This window comes from Limulus polyphemus, unplaced genomic scaffold, assembly GCF_000517525.1.
Source record: "Limulus polyphemus unplaced genomic scaffold, Limulus_polyphemus-2.1.2 Scaffold948, whole genome shotgun sequence".
NCBI lineage: Eukaryota > Metazoa > Arthropoda > Merostomata > Xiphosura > Limulidae > Limulus > Limulus polyphemus.
The window spans coordinates 144,400-162,622 of record NW_013666558.1 but is presented as its reverse complement, the minus strand read 5'-3'; the positions used below and the strand labels follow the sequence as shown (position 1 = coordinate 162,622).

Genomic DNA, 18,223 nt, shown 5'->3' with positions numbered 1-18,223 from the left:
GGTCTGTGAAACATCCTAAATGTGGTAGAGGTTTGTAGTAACCCCAACACTTGATGAGCACTAGACTCTGGTCTGTGAAACATCCTAAATGTGGTAGAGGTTTGTAGTAACCCCAACACTTGATGAGCACTAGACTCTGGTCTGTGAAACATCCTAAATGTGGTAGAGGTTTGTAGTAACCCCAACACTTGATGAGCACTAGATTCTGGTCTGTGAGACATCCTAAATGTGGTAGAGGTTTGCAGTAACCCCAACTCTTGATGAGCACTAGACTCTGGTCTGTGAGACATCATAAATGTGGTAGAGGTTTGTAGTAACCCCAACACTTGATGAGCACTAGACTCTGGTCTGTGAGACATCATAAATGTGGTAGAGGTTTGTAGTAACCCCAACACTTGATGAGCACTAGACTCTGGTCTGTGAGACATCCTAAATGTGGTAGAGGTTTGCAGTAACCCCAACACTTGATGGTCAGTAGACCCCTGGTCTTGGGGTGGAGTAGAACAAGTAGCAGCTCATTTGTCATCATTAGCAAACCCCATTCTCCTCCAGGAATCCCGTTTATGCTGTCAGTATATCTCCTGACTCACCACTGCTCCATAATTCACTTGGCATTCACTGTCTTACCTGATGAACAGATGGCTCTGGTTGGCTGTAGTACTATTGGGTTGAACTACTCTTGCTTGTGTGAGTTTGGGATTCTTGTACAGACTGCCATATCTGGTTTCAGACTCACCAGATGCCAAACCACCAAAGGGGTTGACTCTCAAAGGAAGAACATGATCAACAGATCTGGATGCTTCAGATATTGACAGCTCTTCCACCCAAGTAGGTTGCAACAAGATCCAAGTCATGGACCTTCACAGCAAGATCAAAGTCATGGACCTTGGAGAGAACTTCTAGACCTGAAAACTCTCTCAGGTCACAAGTCTTACTTGTCAAAAATACCATTTCTAAAACTAAATAATAAAAGAGCTTAAGTAAAGAGTAGTACGTACTTCACCACCTAATAGCAAACTCCAGAATAATGATATCATGCAGTCATGGCACCAAAATTTCTTGTTACTTAACCACTCTGTGGTATATTCAGGTAAAGTAAATTAATGTTAGAGCTCCACCATATAAGGAACTTCTTTCAAGAAATGGAATCATTAAATTGTATTAAAATACTTACTAACTAAGACTAAATGAAATAAAAAGACTGGACAAAATGTGATGAGCATTACCAAAACACTTAACATAAAAACAGTATTACCTAAACTAAGGACTCAGTCAGACTGCAGCTTTGTTCCTTTACTTTACAGTGCCTTTTTTAAGCTCAACTTGGTTTGTATGCCTTGATTTACTCAGCATTTATTGATTTACGAGTAAAGAAACCTTGTATTCATACTGTTTGACTGATGCTACCACATGACAAGTTATTTTCAGAAAAATACATTAACCCATAACTATTACCTGAACGACCGCTGAAAGATGTTACTTACTTCTTCCTTACAGAAGGTCGAATTAAGCAATGTTCTCCGCAGGCAGTAAAAGGATACACTTAACTTTGAGAATAACAAGGACAACGTAATGGTTTTCTTGATCACATATTCAAAACAAAGAATGAACTTAGAATCAATATCATAACATTAGGAGAAGATATAAATCGATGGTATATTCCTATGCCACATTACTACTAGGTAAAACCAAATGTTTTCATTTTCAAAGAGTACATATTTAGTTTAAGGGAATTTTAGTTTTGGTGTTTTTTACTTCTATAAAAATGATTCCAGCTTGTTTCTCATCCATTTAAAACTCCCAAAATTAACATTTTCCTCACCTGAAAATATGCTTCAGGTAGATACCTCTCCCATGGCCAGGTGGTTATGGCGCTCGACTCGTAATCTGAGGGTCGCAGGTTCGAATCCCCATCACACCAAACGTGCTCGACCTTTCAGGCATGGGGGTATTATAATGTGATGGTCAATCCCACTATTCATTGTTAAAAGAATAGCCCAAGAGTTGGCGGTGGGTGGTGATGAGTAGCTGCCTTCCCTCCAGTCTTACACTGCTAAATTAGGGATGGCTAGTGCAGATAGCCCTCATGTAGCTTTGCGTAAAATTAAAAACAAACAAAATACCTTTCCACAGGACAAATAGCTAATACCTCACTCCACTGCAAAAACTTCTGTACGTGTATTCAGCCTTTGAACAAAACTCCCACATGTAATAACACATATTGTGCCAGTGCATGATGCAACCAGAATTAGACTATATATATATCCTTCCACCATAGTAGGGTGATACATTCTCCATCTGCAGTACTCCTATTGAGCATTGTGTATACCAAAAGATCATTCTTTATGAGGCAGAAGTAACATCACAACTTGGGGAGAGAAGGCGAGTGGTTTTGGACAGGTATCTATCTGACATACCTTTTCAGATAAAGAAAATGATAATTTCAGAAACACTACTTGCCTTTCCACAGAACAAATAGCCAGAATCCCATGCTGAAAAGATGGTAGAAGAACCGGTGAAGATAAATATATTATGAAAAGAAGCTATTTTTCTGAGAATAAAGAAACTGAAACCTCATTGTGTTGCCCTTTTTCTTTGGGGGGGGGGGGTAGTGGAAGCATCACTCAGTTGGAGATTGCATTTAACAAGGAGTACTTGTCATCCAATAAAATGGTACTGTATAAAGTCCCTCTTGTGTGGTGCTAAAGTGTCATATAGGCAAATGAAATGTAAAGGCTGTTCAAACAACCTGTATATCATAAAAGATCAGCAGACCATGTATGTTTAGGTGTGGCTAGGATAATGTATCAAGCCATAGAGTGTATGAGAAATATGTATTATACTTACCAGGATAAGCCGTTGCAGGGTGAATTATCCCAGACTTACATCCAGAGACGAATATAAGTTGGTTATAACTACCAGGAGTGGTCTGGTATTTAGTGTAGGGGTGGTTTGTAGTATATTTCCAGTTACACACCCTTGCCATACTTGTGATCAAAGGATGCATGTACTTGGTGTCATACTAGTAGGATTACACTGACCATAAGGGGCATTGTTTATAATGACCTCCCCGGTGGCTTGTTACTGGAGGAGCAACAGTTCCTCCCCTCCATTACAAGAAAATGGGACAGAGGAATTTATGTAGAAGAGAACACTGGAGAGATGCATGGACAGAACTATAATAACCTGTAATCTGCATAAGGTTTCACACTGAGAATGACTGTGCAATGGGTTAATGTAAACAAGGAAAGCAGGAGCTGAACACATCCTGGTTTTTTTTTGTAAGTAGCAGTATGGCTTTGGAGGTAAAATATATATTGCCAAAGCAGATTTGCACAAAATGCCATTGCAAAAGAGGACACTAAGCTAGGACAGTAGGGCTTAACACTGTTATCCCTTACTGGTGGTGAGTTCCTTTGTCTCCTTTATTTTATATATATTATTTTGACTTTTGTATTTTGAGGTGTTTGCTTTTTTTTTGTATGTGGAAATTGCAAGAAAAATAATTAACAACTTACCTCTTTAATGCCTCTGGAAAGACTGGAGGAAGATGAAACCCAGAGGTTGAAGAAATAACTGTGTGGCATAAGTAATGTAACACAAATATGTCTGGGGTCATCCACTTCTGCAAAGAATGCCAGTGGCAAGAGAAGCCATGACATGACTAACTTGATGAGAGGTAACATGAAAAGACAAAAGGAGTCATCTTCCATAGAGTAATAGATAAGCTGAGTGAGTTGTTTAACTCAGCCAGTTAAGGTAAAAAGAGAAATCATGAGCAAAATAGGAATCCCATGGCAAAAAAAAAGATGTTTATTGCCCCAACAATTGAAGAAGGTAACAGTAAATGGCCTGAATAGGACAAAGGAGTTGATCAGGGTCTGAATAATTGTACATAGAAGAAAGGGAAGGTGACTGGAGAAAACATCTGATGGATCACCCCTCCAACTAGCCCATGTCTTGGAGAAAATAGATTGGCCTAGAAATAAATAAATCTGTCCTTGTGGTAAAGAGTGTGTGGGGGAACCCAGAGGAAAAATATCAGAGTGACATTTGCAAGAGAAAGATGGTATAGGAAACAGGTGGCCAGAGGTTCGAATGAAGAATATGTAAGAGCCCTGACAACTGAACAGAGGTTCCAATCCAAAAGAGGAACCAAATGAGGAGGAAAACTGATTAGAAAGGCCCAGAAGAGATCTGTAACAACTGGAGGAAGAAAAGGAAAATGTGCCAAGGAAACAATTGAAGGTCATCAACAGAGTCATTATGTAACTACCAATTGTAGAAATGGATAGACAGCCTTCAAAGAGCCTGATAAAAAAAGGAAGTGAGATGAGGAAGGGAGTGGCAAATGGACCAGCATCAATAAATCACTCACTTGGGTTGATAAATTAAGGGTGGATAGCCAACAAGAGTGAACAAGAAAATGGGCTGCTTTGAAAGAAAAACCTCCCACACATGAAGATGAGGGTGTGGAATACTGTGGTGAAAGATGGACATCCAAGCCAGATGTAAAAAGAGACCTACAAGATAGAAGAGATAGATGTTCTGGGATTGCTAAGAAGCAAAGGAGTGGAAACATGATTAAGCTGGCCAAAAGAAAAAGAAAAAAAGAGCAAATGAAATGAACCTAGCAAGGAGTACTGTGAATTAAAAACAGCATCGTAGGAAGACGTTAAAGAGGAGGATAGGTATAAAGAGAGTGGAACAATCCAGACCAAAAGGGAATATTGTCAGGACTATAGTTTTTGGGATTAGTGACAAAGAAAGGGGTAGCTTGATGTATAGGACAATAAAAGGACTCCCAAGGTGGGAACAAATCCACAGAAACACCAGGAAATACAAGAACAACTCTGTTGGAAGGATTCATTCTGGGTTAGAGAGCCATTCTGCCACTAAATTTAGAGCTTCCAAAAGGCCAACATCCAAATGTTCTTGTCATAAGTCCAGAAGAAGAGCTTGAAAACAAGTAAACATAGGTTCCTAGAGTGAGTACCTCCTTGTCGGTGTATGTAAGAAATGAAAGTGCAGTTGTTGAAATATATCAAAACATGATATTCAAACAGCTGTAACAAAAGATGGGGACAGTTCATCCCACATCTTAAAGACAATGATGTGGAAAGACTGCTTCACAAGAGACCAAGCACTGAAAATGGTGATGGTATTCAGAACTGCAACCTACCTGGAATCTTTCAACAGGTGTAAGTCTTTGTGGGATGGAATAAGATGATTGCACAGAGTTGAGTGGAAATGTTCAAGGCACCATGATAGTGAAAGATAAAGAGATGGTGCTAGAGAAAACAATGGATCACAGAGCTTATCCCACTGAAAGGAACATAAAAGGACACGTCCAGAGGAAGAAAGTATGTGGGAGTCCCCAGAAGAGCCTTGAACACCACAAGTTCTATATCTTGGAAATTTAAAAGAGAAGGTTGAGCCCATCCAGCAAACAAGAAGAGAAAGACACAAATGAATGAGCTACTCAATAGGAGTCAATTAGAGCTGACATAGGAGTCTGGCCAGCCAACCCAAACAAGTAGACTCCCACAGGTGAAGGGAGGATGTCTCCTAGGAAAACTTTAAGAGATGCCAAAAGTTTATATAGTGGTAGGCATGCAGATCTAACAAGTGCATTCTCCATGTGAAAGCCCCAAAGACTGAGAGGTTACTTTCAGAAACAACTGATCATTGAACCCCATAACTTCATAATAGCTGGCATCTTGGACAAGGAACCCACCAAGAAACTACTGCATGGTAGAAGGGTACCAAGTACAGTTCCACCAAATAAAACTTAGGGTGTCTCACTCTAGACAATGAGGTATCCCAATGATACAAATATCATAAACAAACAAAGCAAGTGAACTCAGGAACAGTTGAAGAACAAAATGGAGCAACTTTATCTATTAAATCAGTTAGGGTTGTGATGCAGAGCCCAAGAAAAAAAAAGGGTAAGGTGGACAACAAGCTTAGGGGAGCAAGCAAAAGAGAGTGAAAATAGAAGAAAATTCCAAGCTGTAAGACAAAATTCGAGGGATAGGAGCATTATAAAATAAAAATATCAGCCACAGAAAAGGAGTCTTGGATTCGGGGAGAACATGGGAACTGAGAGTCAACAAAAAGCAGAGACAATAAGAATCTGCAATAATTCAACAATCAGGCAGGGAAAGAAAAAAATATTAGAACTGAAGTGAAAGCACGAAGCTCACCTGAGAACCAACAGAAACATCTGGAGTAATAGAACAAATATCACAGTTATTAGAGCAGTAAAAGACAAGGGGGAATGTTACCCAATCTTTGTTAGTGACAGAAGAACCGAGGCAAGTGGTAGAAAGAGTTGGTCAAAGTCATCCAAAGACAAACCAGGCTTGGCAGAAGTTAAAGAATTGGGAATCCACGAATCCAAGATTTAAAATTAATAAAAGATAGAACCAACCACACGATGTATAATGGTTGTTACATTATTCACCAACATAGTAACTCCAGTCCTCATCTACAGAAAATAAGACAATTTCTATGGAAGAGTGCATGGATCTGAAGAGGAATCGGAAATGTGGATACGAGAAGTTGTATTCAATAAGATCCAGGAAAACGAACTTGTGTAAAGTATGAATATTATTATTTCTACGATTTTTTTTTTCTGTACGTGTAGTACATCTGTGGTACTTATGCCTTGGTAATCTTTGAATTGAGGAAATTGAGATGGTGATGGGGAATATTCCTGTCAAAGAAACCAGATTCTGGAACACTTCCAAATATTTGATAGGTTGATTAAGAGAACAAAACCAACTAATATAAGAAAGGATAATAATTGTCATCAGAAACTCAAACTCAAATCGGGGTTGGCAGTGGCATGAGCAGTGTGTTGTGTGAAGAGGTGATTAGTGTTTCTGAATATACTATATTGCACATATTAATACTTACTTCTCAGAAAGACATGAAAAACCACATGGAATCACAAAAACAAATATATCGTAATTATAGGTAGCTGATTATTGGAGAGAATTATTTCTGAATATGCAAAACAATTGTGTGTGTGTAAATCACCAGTTTTTAGATACAAGTGGTGGTCACTGTGAAATTTAATTAATATGTTAGTCTAGCAGTTTTTGATATTATATTTTAAAATGTAAAAACACGGGTCCAAACTAACTTACATTCTAATATGAAATTAAAGAGCAGTGTCTCCTAATCTATGGGAATAACACTGCACAAGAGCCTTTACATTTTTTAAAACTACTATGTTACTAAGCATTGCTTTCATCATCATAACATTTAGGGTGAAATCTGGAAACACATTATGATCTTTTGTGTTTTTTCTACAGACACAGTATAGTAAAGATGTACGAAGACAGTAATCTTCAAATCCACCGGGCTCCCTTACGACGTGGTGCTAGTTTAGATGCAGCTGGTAAGCGAAACCTGTTTGTTGCTATGAGACAACCATCATTGGATGACATAGAGCATGAACAATGCAAGCTTGAGCCCAAAGAAGATGGTCGAATTTCTGTCTTGACCGATGAGGTGAGTTGTGTGTGTTTTAAGAATATCTTTTTTTATTTAGAAGGTTTTAGATACGTAAATGATTTCTATACCTTTACGAAAGTCTGGTTTAATTTAGTGACAACAACAACATGTCTTTACTTACGGTCTCCTTTGTCATCTAATGCTGAAAGATATAAATGCTTTCAACTAGCATTTTGTCTGTAGATTTCCTACACTTGTTGGAACACTGTTAACTCTTTCTGGAATTCTTCATTACACGTTTTTATTTAGAACTACTAAATATGTCTGCTTTAATTAGAGATTTGTATCGAATGTTTTCTTCCTATTCTTTCATATATGCAAGTTCATTAATACCTAACTGTGTAACTAAGTTTTAGTTTTCATTTGAACACTAGAAATATAGAGACAAAGATCATGTTAATAAGTATAATACACCTGGATAAACAAAGAATGTTTTATCAAATTTAAGTGAGCGGAAGCAAGTTCCTTAGGAGGAATAAACGCCGTTTAACTTGTTGTTTCTATGTGTAATTAAAAGTTAAATAGAATGGCTTATTTATCCTTTTTTTTCCCCTTGTTTAAATAGCAAGCATTATCGTGTTTTGTCATGTTTATGTTTTGTAGTTTTATTTTAACCCGTGTTTCATTCAATGTTCCATAATAAACCTGATGTTTTTTGTTTTTTTCTTTTTTTGGATGTCTTGTGTTAATTTTTCTTGGTTTTGTGTCCCGATTCCTGCACTTCCAGAAACCCCAGCACTAAATTCTCCACCTTGTGTCTGTGATTGATGTTCAGCCACGTTGTGCTCTGCAGCATGAACATAGGATTTTTTTTTTTTTCGGGCTGAAGAAGTCAAGTTTTGTCATCTAACAAGAATCAGCTGACTCCTACCCATAACCTAAAGCTTTATGTTTTTAGTCAATCTCAATGTGATTCGTGTTTGTTACAAGAGAGTTACTATTTACATACGTGTTCTTTACCCATTTTATTTTCTCCTTTATTTTATTTTTTTATTCCTAACATCTCTATTTTTGAAACAAACAAAAAGTTGTTTTCCACATGTATCTATTTTGTTAACTGCCTTTTAATTCTAATGCAATTTTGTGGCTTATTTTGCTACAGTTTAACGCTTGTTGGTTGGTTGTTTTCCAGCAGAGAATGAGTTACAGGTGTTTTTTTTTAAATATTTTTTACATAATTTATTATATGTTATATTTTAAAGATCGTTTGATATTTACATTCAAACATTCCTGAATTAATTTACTTTAGGAAACAATAAAAAAAAAGTATTTATTTTTTAGATAAAATGGTGGAACCTAGGTAACCTGTAGATTTTTTTGGTAATAGTTAAGAAAAAAAAAGTGATGAAATAAATTAAATTTTAGATTCAAATAGAGAAATGTTTTTTGTTTTTTTCCAAATCATTTTAAGACATGGTAAAGAAGTAGAGAAACACATAGTAGGATTGAAAAAAAAAAGTTATACCATGTATATTGACACTAACCTAAATAAAAATTGTATAGTCCTACAATTTATTTATTAAGATTACAATTGAGGTAAGTTTTAGAAACGGGCAGGGATGCTCACAGTGAGCTTAAAACTAGTATTGTGACTGTGAGTTTACAGGATTCTAAGTTATACAGCAGGGTAAAACTAATACCAAACATTCTTGATACCTAATGGTACATTACCTTTTCAAGATATATAAAAAAAAAATGCTTTGTCTCTGGTATCATCAGGTTTGGTGTATATGCATTTTGTTTTTACAGTTTCCGGACTTTGCCAAATATTTCTATCATTATAACAAAACATTTTATCTTAAATCCATAAAACATTTTCTAATCTGTTTAGTGATAAAGAAATTTCAGATACTCATATTAACTTACAGATTACTGAAAACAAGCATGTAGTGAAGCTGAGTTATAAAACAAAGTTAAAGTAGTTAATATTTATTTAAAATGTTCGAAATGCAACGTTATCATACGTGAAAAAGGAATTAAGCTTATAGTGTTGACATTATTATTTTTACATGACAAATCTTAATACAAATAAAGTATGTTTAAAGTTATAAAAGAAAAGTTGTGTTTGATGGGATAAAGTTCCCTAAAAGTGACATTTTGTAACAAATAAATGCTCTACTACCTACCCAGCTACTTCGATAACAAAGCTCTTCATTCTAAGGGATATATACGTAAAACAACTTTAAGCTTTCATTTTTATACTACTGTTTGTGTTGAGTGGGATTGGTACATGTTTTCTAAGACCCTAAGAAGTTTCTGTAACTAAGTACTAACAATCATTAGATTAACTTGGTGTCAAAGTTATGTTAGTGTCTATTTATATAGATACATATGTCTATAATTTTAGTTTAAATGACAATACTTTGTGTTCGTCCATGAGGAGCCTGCCCCATTCTTAAGTTATTACTGATACGTCACAAACTTTGGGAATAAATTTTGAAAATAACTAACAGTGCTGACAAATGTAGTGTTTTACTTGAACTTTGACCCAAGAATCCATGTAAATTCCTGTGTACTGTGGAAAGGTTGCATGATTACAGAAAAGAAACGACAGCAAAGGGTATAGATCCGTACGCGAATTGTTGAGACAAGAAAAATTGTTTGTCCAGAACAAGAAAGTTTTAGAACCATTGCTCTCATCTATTTCCAAGGCGATTGCTACTTGCAATATACTCACAAACGCGGACTCTGATGACTTGTTTATTAAGTATTTTATCTAAGCAATGATGCAATTTTTTAAAATATAGTTTTACAAGAACACACTATCACTGATGAAAAACACGTTGTATAATTAGTTATAAGCTGGTCATTGTCATTGTCTACACCAGAGTATGGCCATGTTCCCACTTTGATGTATTGCATGTACAAAACTTGCATGAACACTAGATAAGCAACACTAGAAAGATGAGAACATTTTATTATCAATACTGTTATCGATTGAACTTGTGACAGTGTTGGGTTTGTCACTGGCAAAGATAACTCGCCTCCTTGATTCATATTATACACTAACATTATGTATGCTTTGTATTATACACCAACATCCGTGTCTACTTACTTGTACTTATGAGAACATAATGGGGGAACTAACTATTTTACATGCCTGTATACTATGTCACCAAACCTGAACTGTTACATTAAATCCCAGCATAACCAATTTTCTATGCTACTCCAACAGATTGTTTACAACATTATACTACATCGTAAAAGTTATTAACACTAATTAATACAAGTTTAAGAATGTTAAAAACTTTGTTTAGAGATACTATTTGTACTTTTCTCAAAAACACGTAACTGTCAGTCGAGTTAATTGACAGTAATTTTTAACTAACATCAACTACTTTTTTTAAGTTGTTAAATACAGAAGTGCATGATTTACAGTGTGCTTCTATAAAGTTAGGTCCTGGAATCAGAATGTTAAAAGAGCCACAGAACAATTGCAAAACAGTTTCTACCTACTCAAAGAATGGTGCCACCCTCGTACAACTAGGCCTAGAACAGAGAGTTAGTCAAGACTGGGTGGCCGAAACCAAGACCAATTTATTTTCTGTGATGAACCTTATAATCTTAAAATTTTTTAATCAAAACAAGAGTTACAATAATAAGTTTACATTTTTAATTATTTTTTGCATGAAATATATTTATTTCAATTTTGTCCACCCGGCCTCGACTAGAGTATTACACTGGCTTAGTATAAAGTATGCTTTATCCCTATACCCTGGAAATCTTAATCATGCCAGGTTCAATATGCTTATTTCTAATTCTAGACTAATACTAAAACCTTTAGTACAATTGAAAAACATGCCAAAATATTTAAGCCCCCCCCCCCCCCCCCCTTGACAGTGTGAATTGACTTCACTATGTATCATATTACTAATGACTTGTTTTAAACAGTCATTTTTATAATGGCAAGGCAGTTTTTATAGTTTCGTGTCTTTTGTAAGTGATTTAGTTTACAAAACATAAACTTCCCAGTGCTGTTCCAACAGTCTGTAGTAAGTCGTGTGATACCAAATTGTTCAATAAACTGAAATAAACATTCAGAGAAACTGTAGTGAAATCTCCTCTTAAATATAAGATGAGGATTAAAAAAAAACTCCATAATTTTATGTTAAATAAACTTGTTTTTTGTAAAGAAATATCATGAGCCATTTTAATTCACTTTCTGGAACAAGTAAGGGTCAGTCAGAGTTTTCAATATTATAGGTATGACAAGACACAACAACTGTTATTAGGTAATATCGAGCTTGTAGGACCTCCATTAGTGTCCAAGATTATCATACACTGTAAAATTTAAAAACATTTTTTTCTTTTGAACCACAAAATCTAAAGTACAAAATGTTTGTTTGTTTTAGAATTTTCATGCAAAGTTACAAAAGGGCTATCTGTGCAAACTGTTCATGATTTTTAACTGATAAACTTCAGGAAAAGACAGCTAGACAACAATATCCACTATTAATTCTTCATTTCTCTTTCTGTATGAATAGTGGAATTTGACCATCAATTGTATACTACTGACATGGCCAAAAGTACATAACACACTTTGTTGGCATTAGGTTACGAACCATGAACTTAGTCATTCACAGTTTAGATACGCTAAGTACAACCATGCCCAGTGAAGTTCCAAATCAACATGGCCATAAATTCTAATAGGAGACATTTACATCACTGATAGTATGTAATGATAGTAGCTGTGTCTTGTCGTAGCTAAACTACAGAAAACTATTACTCTCTAATTGTTTTATTTATTTTAGAACTGTAAAATTGAGCTAAAGAAAGGACAGAAAAAAATATGTAGATTTCTTGTTTCTTTTAACTTGTAAGATTTACATCTTCATGAAAGCATGAAATATAATTTTTTTTAATATCTCTGATAAAAAATTGAATGTGATACATTTCCATACTGGTAAAGCAATTTACTCAAGCTATCACATTCCCCTCCCCCCACTGTTTTCAAAAACAAGGTTCATGACGTGTTTCAGAGTCATGGGATGCTCCACATTGGACATGAAGACGTCTTTGTGTTAATTCCATTTTTTACATTCTCTGGGGGCTGGGAATCAAACCCAAGACACTAGGCGAGTACTGTACCAACCAAGCAAAAGGATAACAACCTAGCAACTGTTATTAAGCCAGCTTTTGATTACTTAACGTAGTATTTAAAAATAAAATGTTACACACACACACACACACACACTGATGTTTGTTTTCACTGAATACATTTATTTCAATTTCATTAAATCCAAATTGTATCGGTTCACTCCACTTCTATTTTCAACTAGTTGTGCACCAAGAGTGATTTACCAGCTTACGTTTACATTAGTAGGCATCTAGAAAAAATCTGTTTCACTTAAAAGTGATTTATTTAAGAAAATTTAACTTAGTAGCTACAAGTGTTTAAGCATAAATACTTAAAAAGTTATATAATAATATAATATCTAAAGGTTTTATATCAGGTTGTGGCATTGACTTTTTTAAAACACCCTGACCAAAACAGGTTGTTTTTTTTTTGGGGGGGATATGGCAATGATGTTCTTTTATTCGGGGGGGGGGATATGGCAAATGATGTTCTTTTATTCGGGGGGGGGGATATGGCAAATGATGTTCTTTTATTCGGGGGGGGATATGGCAAATGATGTTCTTTTATTCGGGGGGGGATATGGCAAATGATGTTCTTTTATTCGTTTATGAACATCTTACTTTATTCACTGTAACTAGAGCAGATTGTAATAAAACCTCACAGGTCACTTTTTACTATTTATGTTGAAATAAAAGGTCAAGGTTGTATTTCAGAAATAGAAATTTGTTTTTCTACAAAACAAAATGCATAACGCACCATATTTATAAGTATTCCAAGTCAAACAAAAGACTAGTGATCAAGGGAATCAGCCATTTTACTGGTGGCTATTTTTAGGGACTGAAAAAACTGCAGAAATATATATTCAGCCACTTCATTCATGCTGTTGTAAAACTGTTCATAATAAACACATTTATAGAGTTACTAGATCATTAAACTATTTCTTCATACCACTTATACGTTATAGTATTGTGTAACGAAAAGAATATTGATTTATGATTAAAAAGTACGTAAGTAGATCAATACTACACCTAGATCCAGTAATAAGCGTAGCTAACTAAGTATACTGTTCAAACTAACTTATTTATAATGATTAGAATTCATTGTTTCACCAGTAGAGTACTATCGTTACTAACGACATTTTCGACCGTAAACCCAACAATACATCATTTACTCGCAGAGTTCTTCATTTTGTTGTACGACCGTTTTCTGGAAGAGTTTGAATCACAATGTACTTTAAATCATAATTGCAAGATGTACTGATAATAGTTGATGTGATGCAGGTGAAAATGCGACTAGATCAAGAGAGAGAAGATCAGATGTGTCGAATAATGGACGAGGTGATCGAAGAAGAGTCTTCTTCCGGAAGTTTTGACAAAAACTGAAGTTATTTTTTTTTCTCTGTCCTTAAAGTTTGTCTTTGTATATGCATAGTGAATAATATATCAGCACTATTTGTTTTATATTTTGAGCTACCGAAAATATCATTGTCATCAACAATGGAGATCATAGTGGTAAGTAAAATGGCGTAATAGAATAGAAAATCAAGACAGAACTAGAGGTAGAAGCTTGTTAACATTTATAACTATAGACTAGTGCCATCTATTAGAAGTAATATTTCAAATGAAATTAAATCAGTGGATTTTTATAGTTCATTTGATTTATCAAGACATGATAGTATTTAATCATGTTTCACTTGGTGTAATAACATTTCAACGACATTAATTTAATGAAAATATTTTGTTTTGCTTAAATATTCAAGTAAAGAAAAAGATAGAATACATTTAAAATCTAATAATGTTTGCTTGAAAAAGGGATAAATTATACAATTTAAACAGTTCACTAGTTTAATATTCGCTTATTAATATTTATTCCCAAATTTATTATTTAATATATATATATATATTGGAAAATCCCATTGTTGTATTTTACAGTAGATACTGTCTTAAAACTGCGTTGTTTCTGACATTCTAATAGCACTGCAATCGGCACTTTTGGAGGGACAATAAAACTGGCAAGTTTTATTTCTTTGACAAAACAAAACGTTCGAAGTAACGAATTTTTCAAATATGTATATTTGTTGGTTGATAATGAGATGTTGTATTTTAAGTCTCTTTATGTTACTTATTATGTATAACTTAATTCGTTTATATTCATTTAATTATTTTGTTTTAAACAATGGTTCATTGTTATTGGACAAATTAAAAACAAAGATCCAGCTGTTTTCGAAGCAACAGGATGTTATCGTTAGTTTTCCTTGAACTTTTAACGTAATGTGACGTATTTTGGTTTATAGGTATCACGCCAGGTGATAGGTTATGTTAAACAATTTTTAGTGGAATTTTAAAATCGGTTATAAACGATTAGGTGGAGCTATCGATCCTATTAGTAACGTTATATTTTAATTAAAATTGAAAAACCATTCTTGAAATATTAAAAAGATAAACGAATTATTGTAGTTTAAACTTCTAAAAGTTCAAAGGCAGATAATATTTAATTGTTTGACCTGGGCGACCTCTACAAAAAAAATAATGCTATGTGTTTAACATTTGCAACATCACAAATATTAGAAATTGTGATCTAGGTGTTATTTTCAACGAAAACCATTCTCAATATAGATAATTGACTCCATATTGAATTACCTATTTTAAAGTGTAGAATATTTATTTGATTACAAGATGTATTATCGAAAAATATTAGGTAACAAACATTGAAATAGTCTTCACGCGCGATAGTTTAACATTCCCTCCGCATCACCAGCTAAATTCTGTTTATATCAAAACGCTAGCTATTGCTTGAATTGAGTTCTTCTGTTTAGAACAAATACCAAACTAGTTTCAAATCGTTTAATTCATTAACTTACGAGACCAACTATCTGACGTCTGAAGGTATTATATTTGCACAAGTCGCATTGCCATTGGTTTCTAAAACAACTGGTTATACATATTTATCGTGCATTTTTTATTCTTTTTTTCTTTGAATTTAAAGTACAAAAAAAACAAACTCTTTTGTGGCCTTCTAGCACATAATTGAACTCTGACCTCAATAAACTTAATTTTCGTCTCAGATTTTCACAAATTGAACAGCTATTGTACGTTACTATTAGGTAAGATTTTTCAAGAACCTTCTAATTAATATAGCTTTTCATATAATAAACGTGTGAAAGATAACTTTTGAGTTACGCTTTGCAATGTTTAGTGCCAAACGCTAATGCTTATTGGGATATTTTTCTAACTTGACGGTTATGTCAGGCAGTGAAGCCTTTGCAAAGAGCGTTCATCCGTAGAGTTAGGATAAATAAAAATAACGACGAAAAGATCTGTATGCGAAAAACATTTTAGTTTTTCTGTAGCTTGTGCTAAACCGTAACTACACAACTTACCTTTATCTACTTTTCTTACAGCATATTGTATATATCAACTTAATACAGCCAAGATTAAAATTCAAAGGGCGTGGTATCGAAAGTTGACGTTGAAATTAAGCTAGCGTTTGAAATAACAATATGAGCATCAGTCAACAATTAGTGAATGGTTAGGAGGGCAACAATTTATCTGTGCCCGATATCATCATCCAGTAATACTTTTACTCTACCCACCTTTTCTGTTCCCAGTTTTACTAAAATCTAATTAGCGCTGTCACACTAATATTTACACCTAGGCCCAAGAATTTAGGATAAATATAAAGTTTAATATTTCATTAAAGAATTTGGTCTTATTTTAATAAGACATTTTTTTTTGCAGCACAGTGAAAAACACCGATTTATTTAGGCGTAATTTGCAAACAACGTCGGAAATCTCGCTCGATTTCTAGGTAGATGTTATGCTGAAGTTAAGCTAGACTTTTCCAGCTCCTTTAACTATTATTTCAGCACTATTACTGTTCCTTTCATGCAACGAGACTCTGTAGCTCTTTATGTGCGAGTAACTGAAATCTTACACCATAAGTTATGTTCACATACATTTTACGGGTTTGATTAAGTTGTTTATAACTAGGTCTAAATGAGTCATTGTGTTTTCAGTGTTTTCTTTCGTTTGCAAAGTTCTGCTGTGATGTATGAAGGCATGGTAACGGCTTTGACAGTCGGGCAACATTTATGCGATTTGTTGACTGCTTTTCAAAGCAACCTGTAAAATGTTTCATACCACGTGATCTGCCTTAGGCCAATCACGGCAAAAAGGTCATTCTAGGGATAAATAATATTAATCGTTGGAGTAGAAGCGTAAAATTAGGTATGCTGAATATGCAATATTTTAAAGTAAAATTGTAGGAAATTAGTAACAATCCACGACTACACACAATAAAAAAATAATAATTTTGCTATTAATATAAATAAAATAACTTTTATCTCCTGAACTTATCTTTACTTGCTCAATATTTCGCTATTACATTAGATATCGATAAGATACAAGTTCGCCAATAGCTCGTATTTTGTTATTTATTACAAAGACATTTCTATTAATGTAAAGTCCAGTTTGCGTTTTTAAAAAAGTTAACAATAATGTTTAGTTTTAAATGAGGGAATCTTTAAGAAGTTCTTACATTGTTCGTACAATTATATGTACATCTTATCACAGTACGTATAAAGTTGTTATACAAGTCAAAAACACACGAGCACATTAACTGTCGTATTATACGAATCTATAAATATGCAAACATCACAGTATACATATACTGAGAATGGATGCCAAACACATGTAGAATACTTGCTGTTTAGAGGGATTGTAATCCTCATTTAGTTTTCGTTCATTCATTCTCACCCCAAATATAATGACGTCTTCAATTCAAAGCTTTGTGCGACTAAAGTGTGGTGTTAAAAGTTAGTATAATTGTCATTTCCGACGTTGGCCTTGTGCTTGTTTGTGAGGTCACAGAACTACATTTTATATATATTATTTGTGTATGTACATACACACTATGTGTAGTGTAGCTCTGAGCACGAGGCGAGGGTTCGTTCAGTTTCGCCGATACATTTGATCGTATATTTACGCTTCCACAATACGCTTTCTGCCATGCGCATAGGCAGGAGGACTGGTGGGACTGTTTGCGAACGCCCCTCTAAATTGTACCGATATACGTATAAAACATTTAAATTGTGTAAAAACAGCCTCGGATAACATCAGAATGCACCATAACATAGATTTCTGCCTACGCCCCAACCTGTGTCAGAAGTAGAGAGCACAGATCGAAGAGTCTCGAACTGAGGTCAGAGACACGCGCTTCATTCACAGTTTTGTCGCGAGCCAAAATTAAGCTAATAGCTGGTATTAAATGACTTTTTTTTTCTACTTATTATCCATGACTGCTTAACGTTGTTGGAAAGTGGGGCGAGGGGTCAAAAAAGCCAAGTCATTCTGACATAGTTATTAATAACAGTGTATGAACATTGACTGAAAAAGTGGGAAGGCACGTACCCATTCTGCTCCATGTTTCAGGCGACTATGCTACTCTGTAAATAGAATATTATGTTATCTCTTTCAGGACGTTTAATCGTTTATAAAATTATTGATTGTCACTCAAAAAAGCTCACGTTTTACAACATGACAGTAAAAGATAAACTTTTTGAAGGTCGGTAGTGTCATCACGATATGCGGTAGCTTCCATGTCGCACATTTCCAAGGCCAAAGG

The 18,223-nt window shown here is 34.6% G+C and overlaps 1 protein-coding gene across 1 annotated transcript in view; it reads left to right on the top strand.

The window, feature by feature from the left end:
• Window positions 1-17,717, top strand: part of LOC106461380 (trifunctional nucleotide phosphoesterase protein YfkN-like) — a 52,790-nt gene extending 35,073 nt beyond the window's left edge. The window contains exons 13-15 of the mRNA XM_022388327.1: window positions 5,067-5,201; window positions 7,281-7,521; window positions 13,882-17,717. Of these exons, the coding sequence (XP_022244035.1) occupies window positions 5,067-5,201; window positions 7,281-7,521; window positions 13,882-13,983 (478 nt within the window). The 3' untranslated portion in view covers window positions 13,984-17,717. The remainder of the gene's footprint in view (window positions 1-5,066; window positions 5,202-7,280; window positions 7,522-13,881) is intronic.
• Window positions 17,718-18,223: the final 506 nt, after the last annotated feature.